Source organism: Pagrus major, chromosome 11 (genome assembly GCF_040436345.1).
Source record: "Pagrus major chromosome 11, Pma_NU_1.0".
Lineage (NCBI taxonomy): Eukaryota > Metazoa > Chordata > Actinopteri > Spariformes > Sparidae > Pagrus > Pagrus major.
Genome location: NC_133225.1, coordinates 21,869,880 through 21,891,854, shown reverse-complemented (window position 1 = coordinate 21,891,854; position 21,975 = coordinate 21,869,880). Strand labels below are relative to the sequence as shown.

The 21,975-nt window shown below is 38.7% G+C and overlaps 1 protein-coding gene across 2 annotated transcripts; it reads left to right on the top strand.

The window, feature by feature from the left end:
* The first annotated feature begins 3,541 nt into the window (after nt 1-3,541).
* il12rb1 (interleukin 12 receptor subunit beta 1) lies at nt 3,542-17,815 on the top strand. 2 transcript variants are annotated; one of them, XM_073476056.1, is made up of 16 exons: nt 3,585-3,717; nt 4,383-4,506; nt 4,624-4,671; nt 6,693-6,844; nt 7,028-7,170; nt 7,259-7,292; nt 8,740-8,862; nt 9,360-9,436; nt 10,894-11,122; nt 11,236-11,367; nt 11,663-11,761; nt 12,524-12,679; nt 12,812-12,967; nt 13,081-13,150; nt 14,023-14,098; nt 16,930-17,815. In XM_073476056.1, exons 1-16 carry the CDS (start codon nt 3,612-3,614, stop codon nt 17,257-17,259), a joined length of 2,055 nt encoding a protein of 684 aa, XP_073332157.1. In that variant the 5' UTR covers nt 3,585-3,611; the 3' UTR covers nt 17,260-17,815. The 2 variants fall into 2 exon arrangements, with proteins under 2 accessions (XP_073332158.1, XP_073332157.1); XM_073476057.1 differs by lacking the exon at nt 4,624-4,671 and having other exon boundaries at nt 3,542-3,717.
* The last annotated feature ends 4,160 nt before the right edge of the window (nt 17,816-21,975 follow it).

Genomic DNA, 21,975 nt, shown 5'->3' with positions numbered 1-21,975 from the left:
TAGTATAAAGCCTTTTGTGGCTCCAGAGGAAGCTGCATGTAATCTGATAAATTGCCTCCACTGATGCCACTCAGTGGCAAGTTGCATTGTGGGTAATGTAGGCAACAGGTTTTGAAAAGCCGTCCACACTATTGTCCTCCTACAACACTGTTGGACTCATAAGGGACAGTTTAAAAACAAATGATCAAAGTCGATACAGCAGAACTAGAGACCTTTTTTTTAATGTCACACATTCTTCTTCCTCTTGAAAACACGGCTCCTACATTACCCACAATGCAACCGCCACTCAGCGACATAGAGAGCTGGCTGTGTAGTTTTGTAATTATGTATTTTCACAGTATTAGATTTCATTCATTATATAACAAACTGTGACTTTCTCAGGTCAAAAAATTATGTTTTAAATTGAAAAACATCATATGTGTAGCTCATGGCACAATTGAGATCAAATTATTTGTCTCTCTTTCACTACCATACAAAGTTTTTCCAACATAGGGTCCCATGGGGCAAACCGGAAGAGGTGTGACTTCGGCTCTCTTTTACTGAAGGCAGTTTATCAGATTACCTGCAGCTTCCTCCCATAAAGACACAAAAGGCTTTGACATAATATGTCATTTTTTCTCATTTTATGCAGATGACACACAATTGTACCTGCTCTGCAAGACAACAAGGATGATTAAGATACAGCAAAGTTAGAAACAAACAACTGTATAGACATTTGGAACAACAAAAAAAATTAGACAGACATGAAACTACAGCTGATGTAGGTGGTGCTTATTAAATAGATGGATACAGGATACAAATGTGATTAAAAAAAATAAGATTATGTTTTAGTTTTCTGACCTAGTTTTCTGCAATCACAACTTCATTTCGTGTCTCAACTGCTCACGACAGTATTGAGGAAATATAGCAGCACACATTAATCACAGACCGGTTCATTGCATTTTCTTAATTTCTTTCCATATGAATATTACAAATTTAAAATTGGATGTGAGTTGACATTGTCCTAGCAAGGCTTCTGCACAGTTCTCTCCTCTTAAGGTGAAAGTCCCACCAACTGGTGACACAACAGTGACTGTCAGTTTCCAGACTTCCATAATCACATCAAAGATTAAATCTTTGAGAAGAAGAAGACGGTTGGAGGCTTCTAGAGGTGTGAAGAAAATGCTTTTCAAGTTTGATTGTCACAACCACAACAGTTTTCTTAGAAAGAAAGAAAGGATTCATAAGAAACAAATAAACAGTAAGGGGAAATGACGTCAATATTAAAAAATGAAAATGATCACAATAATTAATTTTGACCCTGACAGTTAGGGTTAGTTCAGATCTTTCTTGTCCCACAAGAGTTTATTCTTTTTGCAGCAAGGCAGCATAAAATCACAGAAATATAAACACAATACAACAAAACAAGACAATTGAAGACAGTAAAAGTGCTGTACTATTCAAGGAATAAAGAGTAAAAGAAAAGGGTGTATAATACAAATCGAGGGAAAATGCAACATGGTGAAAAAAGATATGACTTATTCGCTGAGCTCTTTGAGACAAAAATGTTGCGAGGAGCAGGATGAAGAATCTCTGGAGTGCTTTTGTCACCTCCTCTGCAGTATTGGCAGGGAGCTGGTGACAGCAAAGAGGACCATGGACGAGTACTTGAACAGAATGGTCAACATTAGAAAAGAAAGTAAGATGTCCAGAATAGCTGTACTCTTTCTTACACTCTTGTTAAACCTGCTGATCGAGGCAGAGATGGGCAACATCCTTGAGACTATTATGGATGAGTATTTGAACACCAATGACTCAGAACTGAACAGCATCGCTGCCCTGCATGTTTCTAACAGGGGAGAACGCCCTACCCTAACCCTAAAATATGAACTATCTGCAGCTAAAAGGAAATGACTGATGGGCGGGACTGAGAGATAAAGAAGCGATTACAAATCCATCTTCTACTTCAGAACCACGGACAGCGCAATGGAGTTATCAATACAGGACATTTACTCAATAAGGCCACAGAGTCTAACTTGCACAAAAATCTGTCAGATAAAGAATTAATGAAGCAGGCAGACTAGACTAACATACTGAACTAATCGACCCATCAGCCCCTGCACTCTCTCACTCTCTCTCCAACTAGGGGATGAAGAGTGGGGGTGTCAGGTTAAAAAAGTCAAAAACGCATGCAAATCCGTCACTCCTCCTCCTCTTCACTGCTCCTCTTGTACATGTGAAGAGAAGTAACCTCTTAAAAATGAAAGAGCAAGTGATTTAGTGTGAAACTAGTATAAATGGGAAATGGGAAAAGAATGAGGATGTAAGATGAGGAGCAGTTGCAAGAGAATGATCTGTGGTCTCCCAGGACTACGAGAGCTTTATTACCATCAACATGGGCACTGTTGTTTATTTTGAGTCAGTACTTGGTGGAGCATCAAATGTGTATTAATCCACTGCTGAAAATAGTCCCAAACAAATATACTGTGTATTCTTTATTGAGTAACTTTGATAAAAACTACAATGCCCAGCTGTGTTAGGCCATTGCTGAGCCCTTTTTAAAAATTAAACTATATAGTTGGCACCTGTTTTAGCTACCAATGGTCCTGGGGCCACAGACAGGGCAAGGAAGCGAGTAACTATCGAGAGACAGGAAAGTCAAACAAGCAAAGAGCCAGACGCTCCAGAGTCACATCTGATTCTGCTCTGATCCTGAGCCATTTACAGACAGAGGTAGGAGAGTTTAGAGATTACTATGTAACTTTGGGATTAAGAAGTGGATTTATCTTCACTCCTGTTTATCAACCTGACGTCTGTTTTCGGGTGCTGGTGCTGCAGGGGAAATGTTCTTTACTTCATGCTCGCTAACATTAGCTTAAGGCTAATGAACAGTAGTCATCATGCTGTTTGGGGTCGATACCTGAATAAATGATCATATATGACATGAGGTAATGTTTGAAAGATTTAATCCTGTAAAGTTTAGTCTTGTTTGCCAATTTTCCTATCCAGGAAGTAGCAATGGGACGGCTAATGAAATGCTGTTAACTTGAGTTAACTTGTGAATTCCTCTGGGTTTGAACATTGTTGGAAACATTTGGGATGATATAAGTACGCAACTCAACAAAATATGGTATATGGCAAAGATTTAGTGTTTTAGACATTTAAATGTAGGATTCCTACAAAATATATCTTCAAAATGTCCTCACCAAATAAAAAAGTCCAAACTAAAGTTCAAGAATTTGTTCCCTCCTGTTCCAAACTGCTTGACTGGCACCACTCTTTCTTCATGATGGTGGACATAGTAACACAAGACAGACGTAGGTGTCTGTGGTGGTTGCTGTAGTTTCCAGAGTCAGTTAATTTTGAAAGGCAGCCTGATAGAACAAAAACAGTTGTAGGGAAACTGACTTTAAAAAAGAAAATCAACAAAATGACTTCAAAGAAGCCACTTTCAGAATAGCTGTTGTGTCTGCCTGCAATGTGTCGACGCAGCCTCCCCCCACCCCTGACACTCTGTGGTTTACTGCAGCTCATTTAACCTGAGAGACACGAAACTTCTGTGACATTTCTGAGAAAAGACAACTGAGTTACATGAAGGCAGATCGAATACATGGACTCTCACACGCTAAAGAATGATCTTTCGAGACTTTCCACTCAAGCTCATGGAAACTTTGAAATGCCGGCGTTCACTACATCAATATATTGTTGTGTTTATGTTCCTCGTGACACTCAGCACAGGTAAATACAAATGAAACTCCTTTATCTTTTCTCTTTTTGCTTAACTTAAGTGACCTTATGACGAGTGACATTACTATTAACCTCTATCTGATTGTAACACTACATCATGAAGAATATTAAAGGTGAAATAAGTGATTCTAGAGACAGATAGTTGGTTGTTGAGTCTTAGTTCCAGGTCGCTTGTGGTTGGTGGGTCTGCCTGGCCACCGAGCTACTGTAGCTATTTGACAACCTGGTACATATCGTACCTTTAATCAGACGTGTGAAAGTGAGAAGTCTTTTGCAGTAAAAGTAAACAGCCACAAAATGTTGGTAAGCTTATCAGCGTCATGTGGTTTCCACTAACAGATGGCTATCGCACCGAGTTGCTCTGTGTGTCCTTACTCGAAGTGCCTTGATAGTTTTGATATTTTACACTTTGGCTTTTACAACATGCTTGAGTTAAGGTTCAGAGCTTGAACTGACAGACTAAACCTCCAATGTGATTCGCAGTAGAACTAAAATGAAATGAGGAAATAAAAAAAATCATAATCCGGAGGTAACTTTAACAGTAGATCAACAATAAAAAAAGGTTAGGCACTGAAGTTGTTTATTTCTGGAACAACTCAGTCAAATAAATGTTAAAAGTAATACATTTTTGTATATTGAAATGTGTTTCTTCGAAGGATCAACATGTGAGGCTCCTTCCAGTCCTCAGTGCTTCAGAACAAGCTCTGCTACGATCATGTACCTGTGTGAATGGATGATGAATACGACTGAGAGTGATGTGTCATATGACCTTTACATTGAGTGAGTACTGCTCAGTGTTTGAGCTGCAATATTTCATGGATTAATTCAATATTTAATGGTGATTTCTTCTTTTTACTATTTTACTATTATTTTATTCTATGTGTATTGCTGTAACAGATACGAGGCACAATGGAAGCTATCAGTCCTCTTAGGCCCTGTCCGCACGTACGCAAGTATTCCTTAAAACATTTTCTTTTTTATGCACTTTGACCTTTCATACAAACATAAGTGGTAGGGGTGTAAAGATTCACCGATACGAATCAGATTTTTTAATTTTTTAACATTCCAGATACGAGTCATCGATATAAATGTACTATGAATTGCCCAATTTTAAAGCTAATAATCGGTTGACTGAGGCTTAGCTTAGCTGCTAATTCTGCACAGAGTCACCGATTCTCGTTTAAGGTTAAAGTTCAGAGCGAGACTCTCTCGTTACTTTAATGAGAGTTACGTTAGCGCACCGCCTCAGCTGCTATTGGATCCATGCTTAACAATAAACAAAAAACAACAAAAACAACATGTCCGGCAACGCTGACATGGTTCACAGTGCACCGTCAAGAGAAGACATTTGGATTTTAAAAGAAAGAAGGAAAACTGGGCAGAAGTTTGGTCGTTTGTGGGGTCTCTAGAACAGCGATGAAGTTCACAGTTAGCACTCACCTGGAGAGACGCCATGATGAAACGTATGTCAGATACACTGATATAATTCATAAAAGTACTGTCACTTTTGTAGAAATAGCATATTTTATTTTATAATGGGAAATGAATGACTATATGAAACAAATGTTAAGAACTGTAGGCTATTAGATAGCATCGTATCACATCAAATCATCCAGTATTAAAAATGTATTGCCACTGAATTGTATCAGAGCCCCTGTATCTAGATATGTATGGGATTGCCTTGTAAGGGAGAGATGCACACCCCTATATAAATGGCCTGCAGGCACTGAAAACAGACCTTTGGGACATAAAATTTTCAGAACCTCCATTGTCAGTTTTTACACCTGAAGTGGAAGAAACAGAGATTTTTGGAAATGATTGGAGTATCTGAGTTTAGGTACTGTGGGACTACAGTGCTGTGGGGGAAACTTTGGTTGTCTATAACCAAAGTGAGAGCTGTGTCCGTATATCCCCAAGCGAGAGCATTTAAGTATCATCACAAGTGATGGGAAAAAGGAGCGTGAGATGTACAAGTGATTTGGAGTACTGCAGGCATTGCACTGGACTGTCGGGGTGAAGAGGAAGCTGAGTTTTTTCCATAGGGTGGCTGGGCTCAGCCTTAAAGATAGGGGTGAAGAGGTGAGACATCTGCAGGGAGCTTGGATTTGGAGGTTTTCTGGGCACGACCAACTGTGAGGAGACGCCGGGGCAGACCCAGAACTCGTTGGAGGGATTACATATCACGAATGATGGATGGATTGTACTGTAGCAGGACGGATGGTATATTGTCTACACTTAGAGACAGACAAATTAACATTGAAATACAATCATGGAAAAGAGAAAAAACGGCTGTTAAATGTCTTTTTTGAAAATAGCATTATCCAGAAGGATTCTGTGAGGTGCAGTCACATTTCACTGCCTCATCAGTTTTGTCCTTTTTTCAGAAAAAAATGCCTCAGTATCAGCCCTGGCACCCGTAACATATAGAAAAGCAACTAAAATGAAATAAGTAAGTAAACAGTAAGTAAAAGTAGAACTAGTCCATGTATTGTTTTGCAACTAAGCAACAAACCACAGAGTATACAATCTGCTTCCTGTGTACACTGGCACACGCATTCCCGGCGCAGAAGCTCATCTAGACAGACATCCTTTTTGTTTTAAAACCCTGTTTCTAAGAATACTTATGTACGTGTGGACTAGCCCTTAGTGTTCAAATATAGAGATAGTCTCTGAAGTGAACCCCTCTACCAGGCTGCGGTCTGCCACTGGGACAGTCATTACAAACTTATGTCATTTGTCCCAATGTTGTTCAGACCCACATGACTTTATTCTCATTTCTAGAAGAGAACCCAAAGTTTCCAAAGATACCAGTTTTGTCAGAGTATTTTTGAGTCTTGTGTCTAAAATGATGCATAATCACTCATAACAGAAGTTAAATGAAGAGTTGGAACCACGTGCTTCATGATGAGATGGTCTCAGTTTCTGCTGCTTTCACTTCACTCAAAGCTCTTTGTTTTCATCCGTAGGGAAAATAAATGTAGGGGCATTAAGGAGACCACATGTTCGATTAACGGGGATGACCTTATCCAAAAGCGTCCAGTTGACATTTGGGTGGTAGCTCACGTCGGGAACTCCAGCTGCACATCATCCAGGACTTCTGTTGAACTCCGGCACATAGGTACTGAATGATCCTCTCATTTCACTCAACAACATGTGAGATTAAAACACACCATTGTCCTTCCTGAGCAACAAGTTAATTAAGCACAAATTTACGGCTAGATTAGTTTTTATTGTAAAGATACTACAAAAAGTAAACAAATGTAAAAAACCATACATAAAATAATTTGCTTTTTCTCAACAGTTAAGCATAAAGTGCCACAAAATATTACTATGTCCTGGTTAAAAAACAACCTCAGCTTGAGCTGGAAAGCAGCAGAGAAGTATCCAGCTTTAGCCGAGGTCCGGTTCCGACGACATGAGCGCCCGACAGATTCCTGGGAGACAGTAAGGCAAATTTCTTTCTCAAAAGTTTGAAGGTGTTTTTTCTTCACATTAATTTACATTTAAACTTTTATCGGTCTTGCTGTTACAGAGAATGACAAATACCACATATGAGACCTCTAAATGTGAGTAGCGTCATGTTTTATATTTTTATAATTTTAATTTTTTTAATGAAAAGTTAATTCAGCCTCGTTCTGTGTTTGCTGTATTCGTCCTGCGCTTCTTGGGGATCTGTCTCTGAGACACAGTCGAAGATCAGATCAATGTTTGAATTTTAGCCCGCTTATTTAAATCCTAATAGTTACGTTACTGCCAACCATTTTCTAACAAAACACAATTAGTTTTTAGACTACTTTCCTGACTACTGTACTGTATTAGTTTTGCTCATGCGGACACAGAAGTGGCTGACCACTATATAGGGCTCCCATCAAAAGAACAAGACCAGCAGTGTGTTAGTCCACCACGTCTGACTTATCTGTCTGTGTGCCTTAGCTCCAAGCCCTTTTATTCCTGTTGAAGATGGTCAAACAAGTAGTTTCATATACATTTTAAAAGGATGGGTACTGTACTCTTTTGGTACCCAAACTGGACAAAATATTGCATTTGCTATTGCAAGACTTATTTGTAGCTGTGCCCTATAGGTGTTGCGATATTCCAGTCCGTTCTTGCTCCCAACACGTCAAATATGGCAGCCTGGTCAATGGCCTCACGCATTCTAAGTTTGACGCTGCAGTTACCCCTCTATTGTCACTTCCTGAAGCGCCTTCCTAGTGCACTAGTGTAAAGAGCAAGAAAAGTCAGAATAGGGGGGTGGTTGGGGTGGTTACAATTGACTTTCCCTCCAGAGACTGGGTTTCACTTCCAGTTTTTGACCAAGAGTGTGATTTGTTATGTAATGTAACCTAATTGACGCAAGTTATGTTTTGTGAGTAACGTACATAGGTCACTTAGGCTATGTGACGTGAGTTACAGCTCTTACCTAAATGTTGTTATTTTAACACAAGTATGATCTTATCCTAATTCTAACCAGTAGTGACCGTTTAAGGGTAATAACAGTCCAAAAGTCACAATATGTCATTATATGTGAGCAGCAAGCTTTAATTTGAAAGTCAAATCGGATGTTGCATATAATGTATTTTTACTAACTTGAAAAACTTTTTTTTTTCTTTTTTTTCTTTTACAGTTATGGTTAGAGACTCTCTCTCCACCTCCCTACACTCACATTACTAAGAGTGTCATTTATCTGTCAAAAAAGAGACAAAACACAGTAAATAAAATGAAAAATTATTTTTTACTGAGATATTGTTTCGTGATTTTTTTTGGCCTCTATAATTGTGTTGCAAAAATCTGTAAGTTTGACCTAATGTGCACAAGTGAAGATTTATGCTGGCAGAACAGTGAATGTAGGATTGTTTGTACCCCAGTTCATTGTAATAGAGGGGCAAGTGACCCAGTACATCACTGTGGCTTTGGTCTTATATATAATTGGAAAAACAAATTATTGCCAGCCTTATAGCAATAATTGTGACATGTCAAATTCATTTGTTGTCTTTTTTCTTTTTATCTGAACAGACTCGGTCATTGTTGTGAATCTGTTGAAGTTTACATCTTACCAGGTTCAGATCAGACAGCGGTCCAGTCAGGCCGGTAATCCCCTGTGGAGTGACTGGTCGCCAGTTGTGACGGTTCCTGCAGGTGACACCACAGATTTCATATTGTACTGGCACTTTGGACTTTAAATCCATAGTTCTGATTGAAATAAACAAAAAATAATAAATAAATAAAACCATCAGACACACAAAAGTAAGAGCTGCTCTAGACATAATGTAAAAGTCTGATTAATTTACAAACCTGAATCATTTAGAGTCACGTCAAATCCCCGCTGACTGATATCGGTAACTGATTCTCTTGTCTTAAAACTGTTGCTTCAGGTATGAGTAATGTACTGAAATCATTGACGCACACTGGATATCATAAATCCAAACTTTAATATGAAATATAACACCTGCCATTATTACTATTTCTGTTTATTTTAGCAAAATGTGTACAGGTGCCTCTTTTGGAGATTTACTGAAATGTTTAAGATCTTTCCCACTCTTAATCACTTTGCTTTTGTTGTAAAGGTTAGACACAGAGGCTCAAACTAGGTTTAAAATTAGTCTTCTCACTAATATTTTGTGTTTTAACTGCAGAGCTTGAACAAAAGCCCGAAGTCTCCATGACAACAACACTTCTAAACGGCACTCGAAAGGTGACTCTAACGTGGAAGGTAAGAAGAGAAAAAGACGCCAAAACATTCACACTTGTGGGTTTAAATTAGAGCAGCACACGTTTAAAAGTTGTTACTTTTCACCGACACGTACTGACTTTGTCCCATATTGTATAATAATGTGCTGTGCTTCACACAAACAGGACTCAGATCAGTCTCAGTGTATGTTCAGAAAATCAGTCATTACAATTACACATGAACTGGTGCCTGGATTGTATTGTGACGTGAAAAATTAGACCTTCTGCGCCCCCTGGGTTGCCTTTACAAGCCTGTGGATGATTTGTTGTTTACTGCTGCTGCACTCTGGATTTCTTTGTGAAAGACTCAGGTCACATTTTCCATGACAGTCCAAACTAGTCGTGTCACGATATACTGTACCAGTATTGATGATAATCCTGATATTCACAAAGGAATTATTGATATCGTGCTAATAACACACACATGATAATATTGTGTAAATAAGCCGCCTCCTCTTTGATTTTTTTTGCTTCTTTACATTCCTGCTTGGTCATTGTTGGCGACGGTAACGCACTGTAATGCTTGGAGCCACCCGACATGAAACGGAAAAATTCATCAAATGTAACTGTTCTTTTTGTACGTTGTAGTTATGGTTACAGACTCTCTCCACCTCCCTACACTCGTAGTGTAATCCATTTGCCAAAAAGAGAAACATAAATATTATTTTTATTTTGTTTTTTGCAAATTTTCTATAAATATTGTGATAATATCATGATAATATCGTGAATCCTTTCGGCCATGACATGTGACAGCCCTGGTCCAAACAATGTACGTACTCGAGTCCGTCGTCTCAGTACATTAGTGTAGAAATGGAGCCCACATACATAAACTAAGAGATTGGTTTCCAGCAGAACACGTAAGTTCCACAGAGAACATTTAAATTTAAACTACAAATCCTGGAGAGTGTTTCTAATACAGTCTATCATGTTAAATTCCTTATGTTCACAATAAAACAGACAAAGCTGTTCCATTAAATACAATATAAACTACAAATTGCTATATTACAAAATCTGGTGGGTGTGAAACAGACATTTTGACCTTTAACGTCCACTTTGTACCAGTAAACACACATTTTAGCTCAAGGTTTCCTTGTAGTTCTTGGAGTGTTTTTGTTGAACAGTCACTTGGCTGTAGAGGACAACAAAACTTTATATCTGAAGAGTTCAAAATGAGAAACATAGGCCTATTCTTATGTAATGGTTTTAAACAGAACGTTATAATTTGCGAAAATCACTAAGACCTACAGGTGAGTTTGAATAACATGTGATATGTCTTCCAGTATGCCCAATTATGCAACCAGTTAATTAGAATTTTGTATTTTGATTCAAATAATTTTATGAGAAAAATAGAAGGCGAGGCAGGGTTGTTTCATTCATGGATGATTTTCATTTGTTTCAATTTGCTATCTTTGTCTGTACTGGGCTCTTTCTGCTCTTCAGCCGATGCCACATGCAGCAGCAGTCACTGGAGTGACGTACAACGTGATGGACACACAGTCATCTCAAAAATGTCCCTGTGAGAGAAGGAGACCTGACATCAAATCGAGTGAACACCAAACTTATGTCTCGTACTCTGCCGTGAACATCTCTGTTATGGCCATGAACGCAGCAGGGTCTTCTCCTCCAGCAATCATTCAAATACCGGCCCAACCTGCTGCAGATTTAAAGAGTATGTGTGTGCCTGCGTGTGTGTGTGTGTGTGTGTGTGTCTGTTAGTACATATCTTGTGTACTAATCCTTAAGTAGACTTTAAAGACTGTTATTTCTTTCCCCCCCTGGCAGGTTGTGACGAAACGGTGATGAAGAAAAAAATAAAAAAGAAAACTTGCTTTGAGTTTTATGAGTTTCAAGATGGAGATTCAAGGCCAGAAAATATCATCACAGTAACAGCAGACAAGAAGAAAAATAGAAAGTGTAAGTTTTTGTGTGTTTTACCACACAACCTCATGTCTGCTCTACAGAGAGAAAAAATAGTCCCTGACCTAATTTTGCACCAGCTTTATCTGATGGTTTTAAGACAGGTGCAAAACATTATTTTCAGTATTACAAAGATAATAAAATAGGTCACAATGCAGACCAAAAGTTTGTGGAAATTCCACTGCTTTTCAGTTGTTTGTGTCATTTACTCTGGTTCATGTACTGTTATGACTATTTTCTGTGTGATGCAAAACTAAAAATTAATTTGATTCTCTTTCTGTTTCTCTTACAGCCGTTAAGGAATTTGTCCGCTACCTTTACTTTGAGCACATATGTGAAAAAGGGAAACCACGGACAGTTGACATGTGCCTCGTTTATAAAAAACAGGGTGGTAAGTGTCTTTAAAGCGACATTATGTAACTCTTTTTCAACTTTAAAATAACAGCTTCAAAATCATGTTGATGGTACAGTGTCTTGTACCAGGGTGAATGGTGTCTCTGTCTCAGCCCCTCGGTCCCCCCATCACTTGTTTCTGCACTATGTAACTTCAGTGAGAGGGCAGAATCACAGTGTTACATACGTGTTAACTTCAACATACAAGTTGTCAACACATTGTTTTGTACTGTAGTTAGCACCTACACTACGTCTGAGGAGCTGTTTCAGACCTGGGATTCGTATTTACGACAGTGGTGACAGTGCTGAAAATGTTGGTGCCTTGATTTAAATGGGATTTTAACATATTAAGACAAACAGGGTCATCATAATTACAAAACTCTCAACTTAGGCTGCTAACAGGAAGTGGAGCAACACGTAGTGCAATGGCAGTGTTGTACAAAGTAGCTTAAAGTCATACTGAAAAAAACAGTGAAAACACGAAACAGCGACAAAAGCTACATCTGAAGCAAGCTGTGAGGCTGACTGGGTAACTGGGGTTTTCTATCCTGTTTGAAACACATTATTAAACTGTTCACTTATTGTACTCTTTGTTTGCTGTCGCTGTTTGGCTAGGTTTAGATCCTTTGAAAGGATAGCTTCTATCATGTGCGTATTTTTAACACCAACACAACGATATCAGATCGTGCCACTGAACATCAGGGTCATAAGTTTTGTCTCTTCTATTTTAACCAAATTTGTTTGTTTTTTTCTTCTTCAGCTCCACGTATAATACCTCAGGACTTCACTGCTTCCCGTGAAACGCACAATTCCGTCGACCTGTCATGGAAAGCGATCCCCCTTGCAGACCAGCAAGGTTTCCTCACACACTACAGCCTCTGCAGCGTGAAAATTATTTCACCGGAGGCGCAGAAAGGTGCAAAGTCACTTTTTTTTTTTACCCTTCTTTAGCAGTTTGCAAAAGAACTAATGCACAAAACATGTTTGATTTAATGTGCAATTAAACATAACTGTGACGACAACTTTCTCTGAACTCATCTCTAATCAGAGTGCCGTAACATATCAGCCTCCCTGATAAACTACCATCTGGAAAACTTGTCACCAGGAGCAAAATACAGCTTCAGCCTGGCCGCAGTGACACAAGCCGGAGAAGGACCGAATGCTGAAACAGCTATCAACACACTGCCGGAGAAGCCTGTGAATGGTATCAGACTTACAGAAGCAGCTCGTAGCTTTAAAAACAAATCAACGGAGCAGTTTTTCCACATTTGGAAGCTAACAAATGTTTCCTTTCTTCTTCTTTTTCCTTAAAATTAGTGCTGTGGAGCCTCAGCTTACTGTTTGTGTTCTTTTTCATCTCCACAACGTGCACCTGTATCTTGAAGAGGTAGGTGACCCCCACTGTAAATACTCTGAATGTCATGGCTGATGCAAGCAGGATAACAGTGGAAGGGGCCCAACTTGAGAGGCAGAGCAAAACAACAAAGACACAGAGGGCTTACAGGATTGTGAGGCTAAACCAGACACATGGTCAGCACAGGCAAAGAAATTAGCACAAATCAAAAGTCCAGTAAACCAATAAAAGGTCAAACATCCAGGGTAACCGATCCAATGGTGAGTGGTTGATGAGGCAAAGAGATGCAGGTGAGGAGGTGGGCGGGGAAGTCCAGGTAACATCTGCAGAGTAGATGAGAAGAGGGTGCTGGTGTGTGGATGGGTTTGGTAGTCAGGTGATGAGGAAAGGAGGGAATATCCGAGGGCATGTGGTGGACAAGTGAGAGGGACAGTGAGACTACATGCAGAGTTAATGAGGATTTAAAGGATAAGTTCACCCAAAAATGAAACTTGAAACATTCATTATCCCCTCCCCCTCACCCTTAATCCTGAAGTTTTGTAGTCAACAAATGTTCTTGGAGCTTCACAGCAAAACAGTGTTGCAGCATTCTCCTAAACGACTGAAGTAGATGGGGACTTGTTTTAAAATCTATTAAACAACTAGATCTTCCAGAAATGTTTTGTGGACTTCGAAACTTCACTTGACTTTCCATCGATATGGGGGTGAAAAGATAATGTCTGAATATGAATTTTTAACTTATCCTTTAAATCTCACAGCCTACTTGTTGCTTTTATTCAGTTTTACAGATACATACGTAGCAGCTTGAATGAGATTATCTTGTCTGTTTTATCTGCAATCCTTTCAATCAGCTGGTCATCCTGGATGGCTCCTTTTTTAAGTTTCCACTCTCTTCTTTTACTTAGAATCAAAAACAAGATCTTCCCTCCTGTGCCAACACCTGTTATTCCAAATTTCACCCCTTATCAAGCGGAGAGTCAGGTAAGACTTCACCACTGATTCACAGCTGTAAAGATAGTGTGAAGTTGTTGCTCTGTCTGAAACCTTTAGTCATTTAATGAACTCTCTGGGGGGATGTTTGGGGTTTCAACCTTTTTGCTAATGACTTGCACTCTTTTCACACTGATCTACAGTATAATAGAGCACAACTTTATTGTCCACGGTGGTGGGAGTTTCTTTTGCTTATCTTCCAGCTTGTCAGTAAGTTAAAGCATAAAACATTCTGGAGAACATAAAACACTAAAGTGGGTAAAGGAGGGAGTTTGCTGGCAACTTTTGATTTACTCATCCCTCTCCTATGCACCTGTCTTATGACATAGATGTGCGAATTGTTTTTTTGTTTTGATAAAAAAAAAAAATCTCTATATTTTCAAGATTTTAGTTAAAAATGTACAATTTCAGAGGGCGAATCTTAACACCTGTGCAGGATTACAGCAAACAAACAATAGTTGTTTCAGAGACTGAGACAAATTTGAAAGATTTGACTCAGTTCGCTCAGGAAGATTAGCATATTTTCACTATTTTATGCCATAAAGCTTTCATCAGATTTCCCTCCAAATCCAACCTGGTGGCTCAACATTATCAAATCCAGTCTAGAGACCACAAGAGGCTGACGGTCTTGTTTATTTGACATAAATGTGCAAACATCTTCATCTTCACATCAGTCGTACAGCAACGATTTATTTATGTCTAAATGATTCTTAGTGCACCTCAAACAGCAGAGAGATTATAGAAATGAAAGATGCGGATGTTTTCTTTTCTAGGGAAGTAGATGAAATGGAGGAAAGTCCCCAGTGAATCTGCAGAAAGACGATGTGAGAAAACCACAAACGTTTGATTTAACCACAAAGCAGAACGAGTATTCTTGGAGTAGCATGAAGACCTCATATATATTCACTATAATATGCTGATTTAATTGCCAAAATCAATATTTACTTGCGAAGCCATTAAATAAAGAGTAAAGCATCAAATAAAGATATGCAAAGGTGGCATCAGAAATCTCTGATTTTCAGACATTTTTCATTGACAATAAGCCCATCACTCCAAAAATGTGGCCACAACAGATCATTAAACAGTTTTTTAATGCGTTATTTTGTAAACGAGTCTAAATTAATGCACTAAGCGTCTCCTCCAACTTCAGTGTTTTTCCCATAATAGTCATCACCAGGTTATTAATAACACTGAATGTTGTGGAAAGTTTGAGTGAATGTGTTACTTTTCAGTAACTGTCCCTCAATGTTTCCAAATGTGATCAGCAATTACATCAATGTGAGCTTTCTTTAAGACCAATTACATGATTCAAGTGGACAGTGGATACATTTTTTAAAACATTTCACTGGACCTGAAGAAAACTAAAGGTATTATGGATGATAATATCATAATTAGAACAAGTCTACAGGCTTGGTAAGCGATTAGGAAGCTAGAAGGCCGTTCAAAAACACTGTCTCCCTTGGCTCCTACACACCGCGACATAGACTTTGCCCCAGCTTGCTTGGATGGAGGATTTAAGATATGGGAGGACAGGGGGCATTTATTTGAGTAAGGAGTGATGCTTACATCTGAACAACTCCGCTTATGTGGAGATGCATCCATATTGAGGAATACTGGCACAAAATTGTTAATAGGCTTAGCCTGATTTTTGGCGTCAAGGTTGGTGATGAACCTCAGGTCGTGTTTCTTGCTTTGCCCAGTCCTCACATTAAAGGATGCTATCAAAGAAGACTATTTAATATACTTACATTTGCTGCCCGGAAAAATATTTTATTCAGGTGGATCGATAATATGTCTGATGTTTGAGATGATACCAATGGAATATCTAACATACAGATTTAAATGCAAAGTGGATGAAAAGCGGTTAACTGATATTTTTGGGTTGTGAGGTGTCACTCTCTACTGTAATGGGACTGAACTTTTCCTTATGTGTATGTGCATGTATGTACATGCAGACTGTGATAATGTGGCCATTGTTGTTATTCATTGTGTTGTAGTTGCTTGTGTTCATGTAGAAAATCATAATGAAGATATCTCGGGAAAAACAAAACAAAAAAAACAAAACATTTCACTCACCCATTCAGTCTGATAACGTCTACAAAGTCTAGAGTCTGGTCTAAATTATTTAAAACTGAACTAAACTGGAAGCCTACAGTGGACACACTCAGTGAGGAAGCTCTGTGGCAGATCTCGAGCCCAGGATGTCAAACTTTTTCAGCTTCATGGGAATAAACGGGGCACTGCCTCCACGATCACACAAACGTGAAAACAATATAAGCCTCCCGTTCACTTCCATACATTGCACCTGAAGAGGCAAAAACAACCCATTCACATCCAGGGGCGAAGCAAATCCACATCTTGGCTTTGCATGGAGTTCGACTGGCTGAGGCTCAGCCACAACAGATAGCAACGACGTGTATGTGGTTTCTCAAAAGGACTACAAACCTGCAAACTGAGATCTATGTGTGTCACATCCTGCACTGCCCACGTTCAGCGCCGGCAGGCAATTCTGATTTTTTTGATTGGCCTGCATTTATGTATGTGTGACTGCAGCCTTATTCAGACTTCCCTTTATAGATCAATTTCCATTTTCAATGGGTCTCATTGTAATTCTTTCCTTCTGTTCTGTTTTTTGTTCTATTTTGTTCTAACCTCATTTGTTTTAACTTTAAAATACTTCTGTAACTATATATAGCAACCAAAAGGGACAGCCAGCTGTGGATATCACTGTACAATGCAGTTTGTTCTCTGTTCATATGACAATAATGTTTGAAATCTTCATAAATAAACTTACTTCCCTCTACTAATGTGACCTGCAACAGGAGATGCCGGAGAGAAAGGAGGAGGTTCATGAGCTGACGCTGCTCCAGCTGCATCCAGAGGGAAAGTCCGTCCCCGAGGACGCAGAGGAGACCACCATCCTCAGAGGAGACTGGGATGATGACACTGATGAGGACGTGGAGAACGAGAGGGGTGATTCAAGTCTGTCAGGAGGAACCAGTGATGAGTGCTTAGGTCCCGGCTCTACAGATCAGGCGCTGAAGAGATCCAAAGGAGGGGAAGTGACAGATCTGGAACAGCTGGATAACGAGATCGCCATGCTGATATACAGGAATGGTTTGGTCTTTGATGTGAAGACAGAATTGCCTTGAAATTAATTTAACCACTGCACAGCAAAAAACTGAACTAACAAATCAAGGGCTGACGTATTTTTTCAAGCGGCAACCATTGTGGCGGGAACATGAAGCCAACGTAGAGGTGTGAATGGCCACTTGAGGTTGGCTCCAAAAGTGAGTCAACCCCCACAAGACCACATGTTAAAAAGAACAACTTTACACCCTGTTTACTTGTTTCTGTGTCTTTGTTTACAGCCTGGTACAAAAAAACGATTTTAGTTTCTACAGCTAATTTTCCTGTTCATGACAACTGTACGGAGGGTGCCTTTATACAACTCAGAGACTACCTCTATGTTTTATACAGTCTATGGTTCTAATATTTTTTTTCTTTTTAAACAATGTTTGTATTTGTGATGCTGGATGAATAGAAATCTGCAAAGTAATCTTTTGATGAGGAAAACATTTTTTTAATCTCCATGTTGAATTCTGCTGGTGCCATTTTTACATACAGTTGTGAAAGCAGGAGGGTTAATCTCTCAGTCTTTGTCAGTGTATGTTGTCAATAAACTGTATCAGTATCAGTTCTTCCACATCTCTGGTCCATTTATATCTCAGCAACTGTTAAATGGATTGTTTTTGGTAAAATACGCGTCACAGACTCGCAGAGCTGCAGGTGTCGCTGTAGACTCTTGGACTTATTAACAGCTACATCTACATCAAACTCAATAAAATAGACAAAAAAATGTCAGCCTTGGATTAGAAAGATTTCACTTAATGTGTGCACATTAACTGATAAACCATCAGTTTTCTGTAAAGAGTCAGTCTTACTTTGGTCAGAGTAAAATGAAACCTCGAGACTGCAGAAACAAAGAACCAGCCTATGTGATCCCTGAGCAGCACAGCGGGAGCCTGTCAAGAGGTAAACATGTGACAGGAAGTGGTCGCAGAAAAACAATGACCTTAAAAAAAGGTGACTCATGCAAGGTGAAATGCTGGATTACTCATAACCAAAGAGACATCTGTGGTGTTTCGAGCTTCATTGTTCAAGTTGGAACAAGGTGTCGCTTGGTACAAAAGTGATGACTGACTTACGGCACTTTCCACCACACTGCACTTTAGTTTCTCAGCAGAAAAAAAGGTCTTTTTCCTGGTTCCTGTTTTGTATGGTGGCCTGCGTGGAGAAAGTGAAACTGGCGAGAACTTCACTCTATTGTCTTCCATAAAGTTTTATCTCTGACCACATGGAGATTCAAATCATCTGTGTGACCGCAGACTGCAGGTTAAGATCTGATAAACGTGATGTGTGGAGAAGAAGATACTATGAACAGATACTGTTCTGTCTGTGTGTATATTAAGTATAGTGAGAGAATGTTTTTACAGGACATATGGACTTAAGTTTCCTGAGTTTATTTTATCAACATTTATTGGTATAGCTGTACTTACAGTAAAGGGGCAATAAGATGTGGCCAGAGTTTACGTTTAAAACATTAAAAAAATGAAACATCATCATCAGAGTGTGAAGAAACAACAGTATAAAACTCGTCCATGTATCCAGTCCAGTCTCATAATACCACTTTGTAGTGCAAGAGGCGATGGAACCCAGAAAGTCATTATCACAATTGTTCATTAAAAGGGCTAAATTCGGCCTCAACGATGAAGTACGAGTATTTAACTTCAGAAAGTTTTCACATCATTTCAAGAAAATGATCCATATCTGTCAGAAGCTGAACCTGAGAGTTCAGCCAACAACATAAAACATTAACCACCACATTAAAACGTCCCAAAAAAATTGTACATGTGTATTGTACAGTACGGTAGTTTGAGGATGCATAATGCTTTTACTACACTTCATATACTCATATATCTCAACATGAAGAAATTATAGCTCATGTCTGCTCCGTGTTGTCAGAAACCCCTGGATGAAGATGTTAGAACTTCATACGTGGTTTTGAGGTTTAGTTTAACAGTCCTCTAACATAAAGCAAACATGTCTGTCTCTCATGATCTACAGTAGTTTTATACAAATGACGAGTATTAATTTGAATTATCTTTGTCACACAAGACTTTGAGCTCTAAAGTACGGAAGCCCTAAAGGGCCATGCATTCATACATTTTATTTCCTCTGTTTTCCCGTGATAACGAGTTAATTTAATATGTTTTCTCGAGATCTCGAGTTATTATCTCGAAATAACAACTGCCGAGATAATGGGATAATTTTCTCGAGATTTCGAGATAACGAAATTTTGTTTTCCCGAGATAATAATATAATTCATTCGAGATCTCGAGATAATGACTGTGATATGATAGGCCTGAGATTATGGAGATGCCCGGGACCTCATAGCTGGTCAGCTATGTAGTTAACGACGACATCAGGCTCACTTAGATTGCGCCGCCGATATAGCTGAAGCCTTGCTAACCGTATTTTTAGATTACGCACACTAATGTGTATATAATCTGTAATAGCAAGGCATAATGTTATTTCAGCCTGTGTCAGGCCTTGATTGAAAAGATATGTGAGGCGGTGATCGATATGGTCCTGCTCCTCGTTTGTTTTGTTTTCTCGAGATCTCGAGAAAATTATCCTGTTATCTCGGGAAAACAGCAGTTGTTATTTCGAGATAATAACTCGAGATCTCGAATTAAAAAAAAGGAAATTAACTCGTTATCACTGGAAAACGGAGGAAATAAAATGTATGAATGCATGGCCCTTTAGGGCTTCTGTACTAAAGCACTTTAAACATGAGCATGTTCTGGCTGTCGATATCAGATTTTCACTGCACGATTAATATTATTCTGATATCTATAGAAAATTCATTATTAAAAAATGCTATCAGTCAAATTTATCTTTAACTTCAGGATGTGTTTTGTCTCTTTTTATGGCAAATAGATGACACTCAAAACATAAGTTAAGGGAGAGTCTGTAACCATAACTGTCAAAAGAACAGCTACACTGAAGGATTAGTGAAAAGACAACCAGAAGAACTGATAAACAAACAGATCCAGGACTGAAATCTGTGCTGGATTAGTCATGTTAGTCATATGAGGGGCAGCAGGAGGCAGAGCAGTCACCCACCAATTGGAAGGTTGGTGGTTTGATTCCTGGCCCCTGCAGTCCACATGTCAAAGTATCCAAATTGCTCCCGGTGGCTCTTCCATGGCTTTTCCATCGGTGTATGCATGCGTATGTACACACTAAAAACTGTTGGGTTATTTTGGTAACCCAATTTATGGGTTATTTTGTTGGGTTAAATTTTTGGGTTATTTTTATAGAGAGTAACCCATTTATTGGGTTATAGGGCTACTATTTTAACCCAATTTATGGGTTTTCAAGGTTATGCACCAATTTTGGGTTGTTTTTCAGAGAGTAACCCAATTTTTGGGTTAGAGACTTGTGTGTTTTTTTTTTTTTTTCTTTTCTTGACAGGGCGTATTTTATGGAGTAATCTCATTAACATACTTTATAATGACACATCTTCCTACATAAAACGCGTTCTTTGCCTTTTCGAGGATGAACATGATAACCATATATGGTTATCATGTGTGTGTGTGTGAATGGGTGAATTGTGTTGTCGCTAAGACTAGAAGTACAGTCCATTTATGGTCATTCATTTAATAATAATTCATACGATATTATCATATGTGTGTTACTGACACAATAAAATATTAAATTTTTTAATATGATGGTCCATGTTAATGGACCGATATTGATACAGTGTTGTTCCCTCTGCATCAATACACTGTAACACTTCAATGGTTCGCTCTGTGTTTCATGTAGTAACACAGATTGTCCAACAGATGGCAGTATAGACGCTTCTGCTGATTTGTTTTATCTTTGAAAAAGGGGCTTTGAAAAAACACCTGTGACATTCCTGTATTCACTATGTAGTTTTGGAGAAGAAATATCAGTGAGGTAACAATACAAACAAGATTTGTCTTTTCCATAACTGATAAACAAGCTGTTCTCAGAGGAAAATAAGGTCCTCAGAATAGTTTGAAGCTAGAAAGGTGGCAGGGTCCTCCAAATATAAACAAAGCAAAAACAGAATGAAACTGTGTTGTCCTTTAAGGTCAGTTCAGTTCATTCAGTCATGAAAACAAAGAGAGCTTGTTTATGTAGTTTCTTTAGGCATACAAATAATCCGTCAGTGAAGATCTTTCTCTTCTGATTAAAAAGTTTTCCCCAAAACTACATAGTGTACCTTTAAGTAAACATGAGAAGTTATTTCTGTTTATATTCTATTTTAAAATATCTTATTTAAACGGTTTTGTATGCTGCCTTGGGATTTATGCCACTGTTTAACACACTCTCAACTGCATAACTTATATCTCTTCAAACTTTTAACTGCCGGTTTGGGTCTGGGAGAGGGATCCCTCCTCTGTGGCTCTTCCTGAGGTTTCTTCCATTTTTTTTAGTTTTTCTCACTTGAATCAAGGGTCTAAGAGTCCTTCACTGTATTATAACTCATCATAAATCCCACTGAGGTAATGTGATTTTTGATTTAGGGATATATAACCAGACTGACTTGAGCTGGATGCAAAAACTGCAGCCATAAGACAGATTAAACATCTGTGGAAGTTGCCCACTTTCATTGTGACTCTTTGCCACCAGAGGGTAGTGTTAGCCGCAGTTTAGTCCAATGAGTTCATGATCTTGATCAAAGTTCAGCAAATTACAAAATATTTTTTTCAGATATGCATTATTCGTAAAAGTGTATACAGGAAAATAGTTACAGTTTTACAAATGTAGTAAAA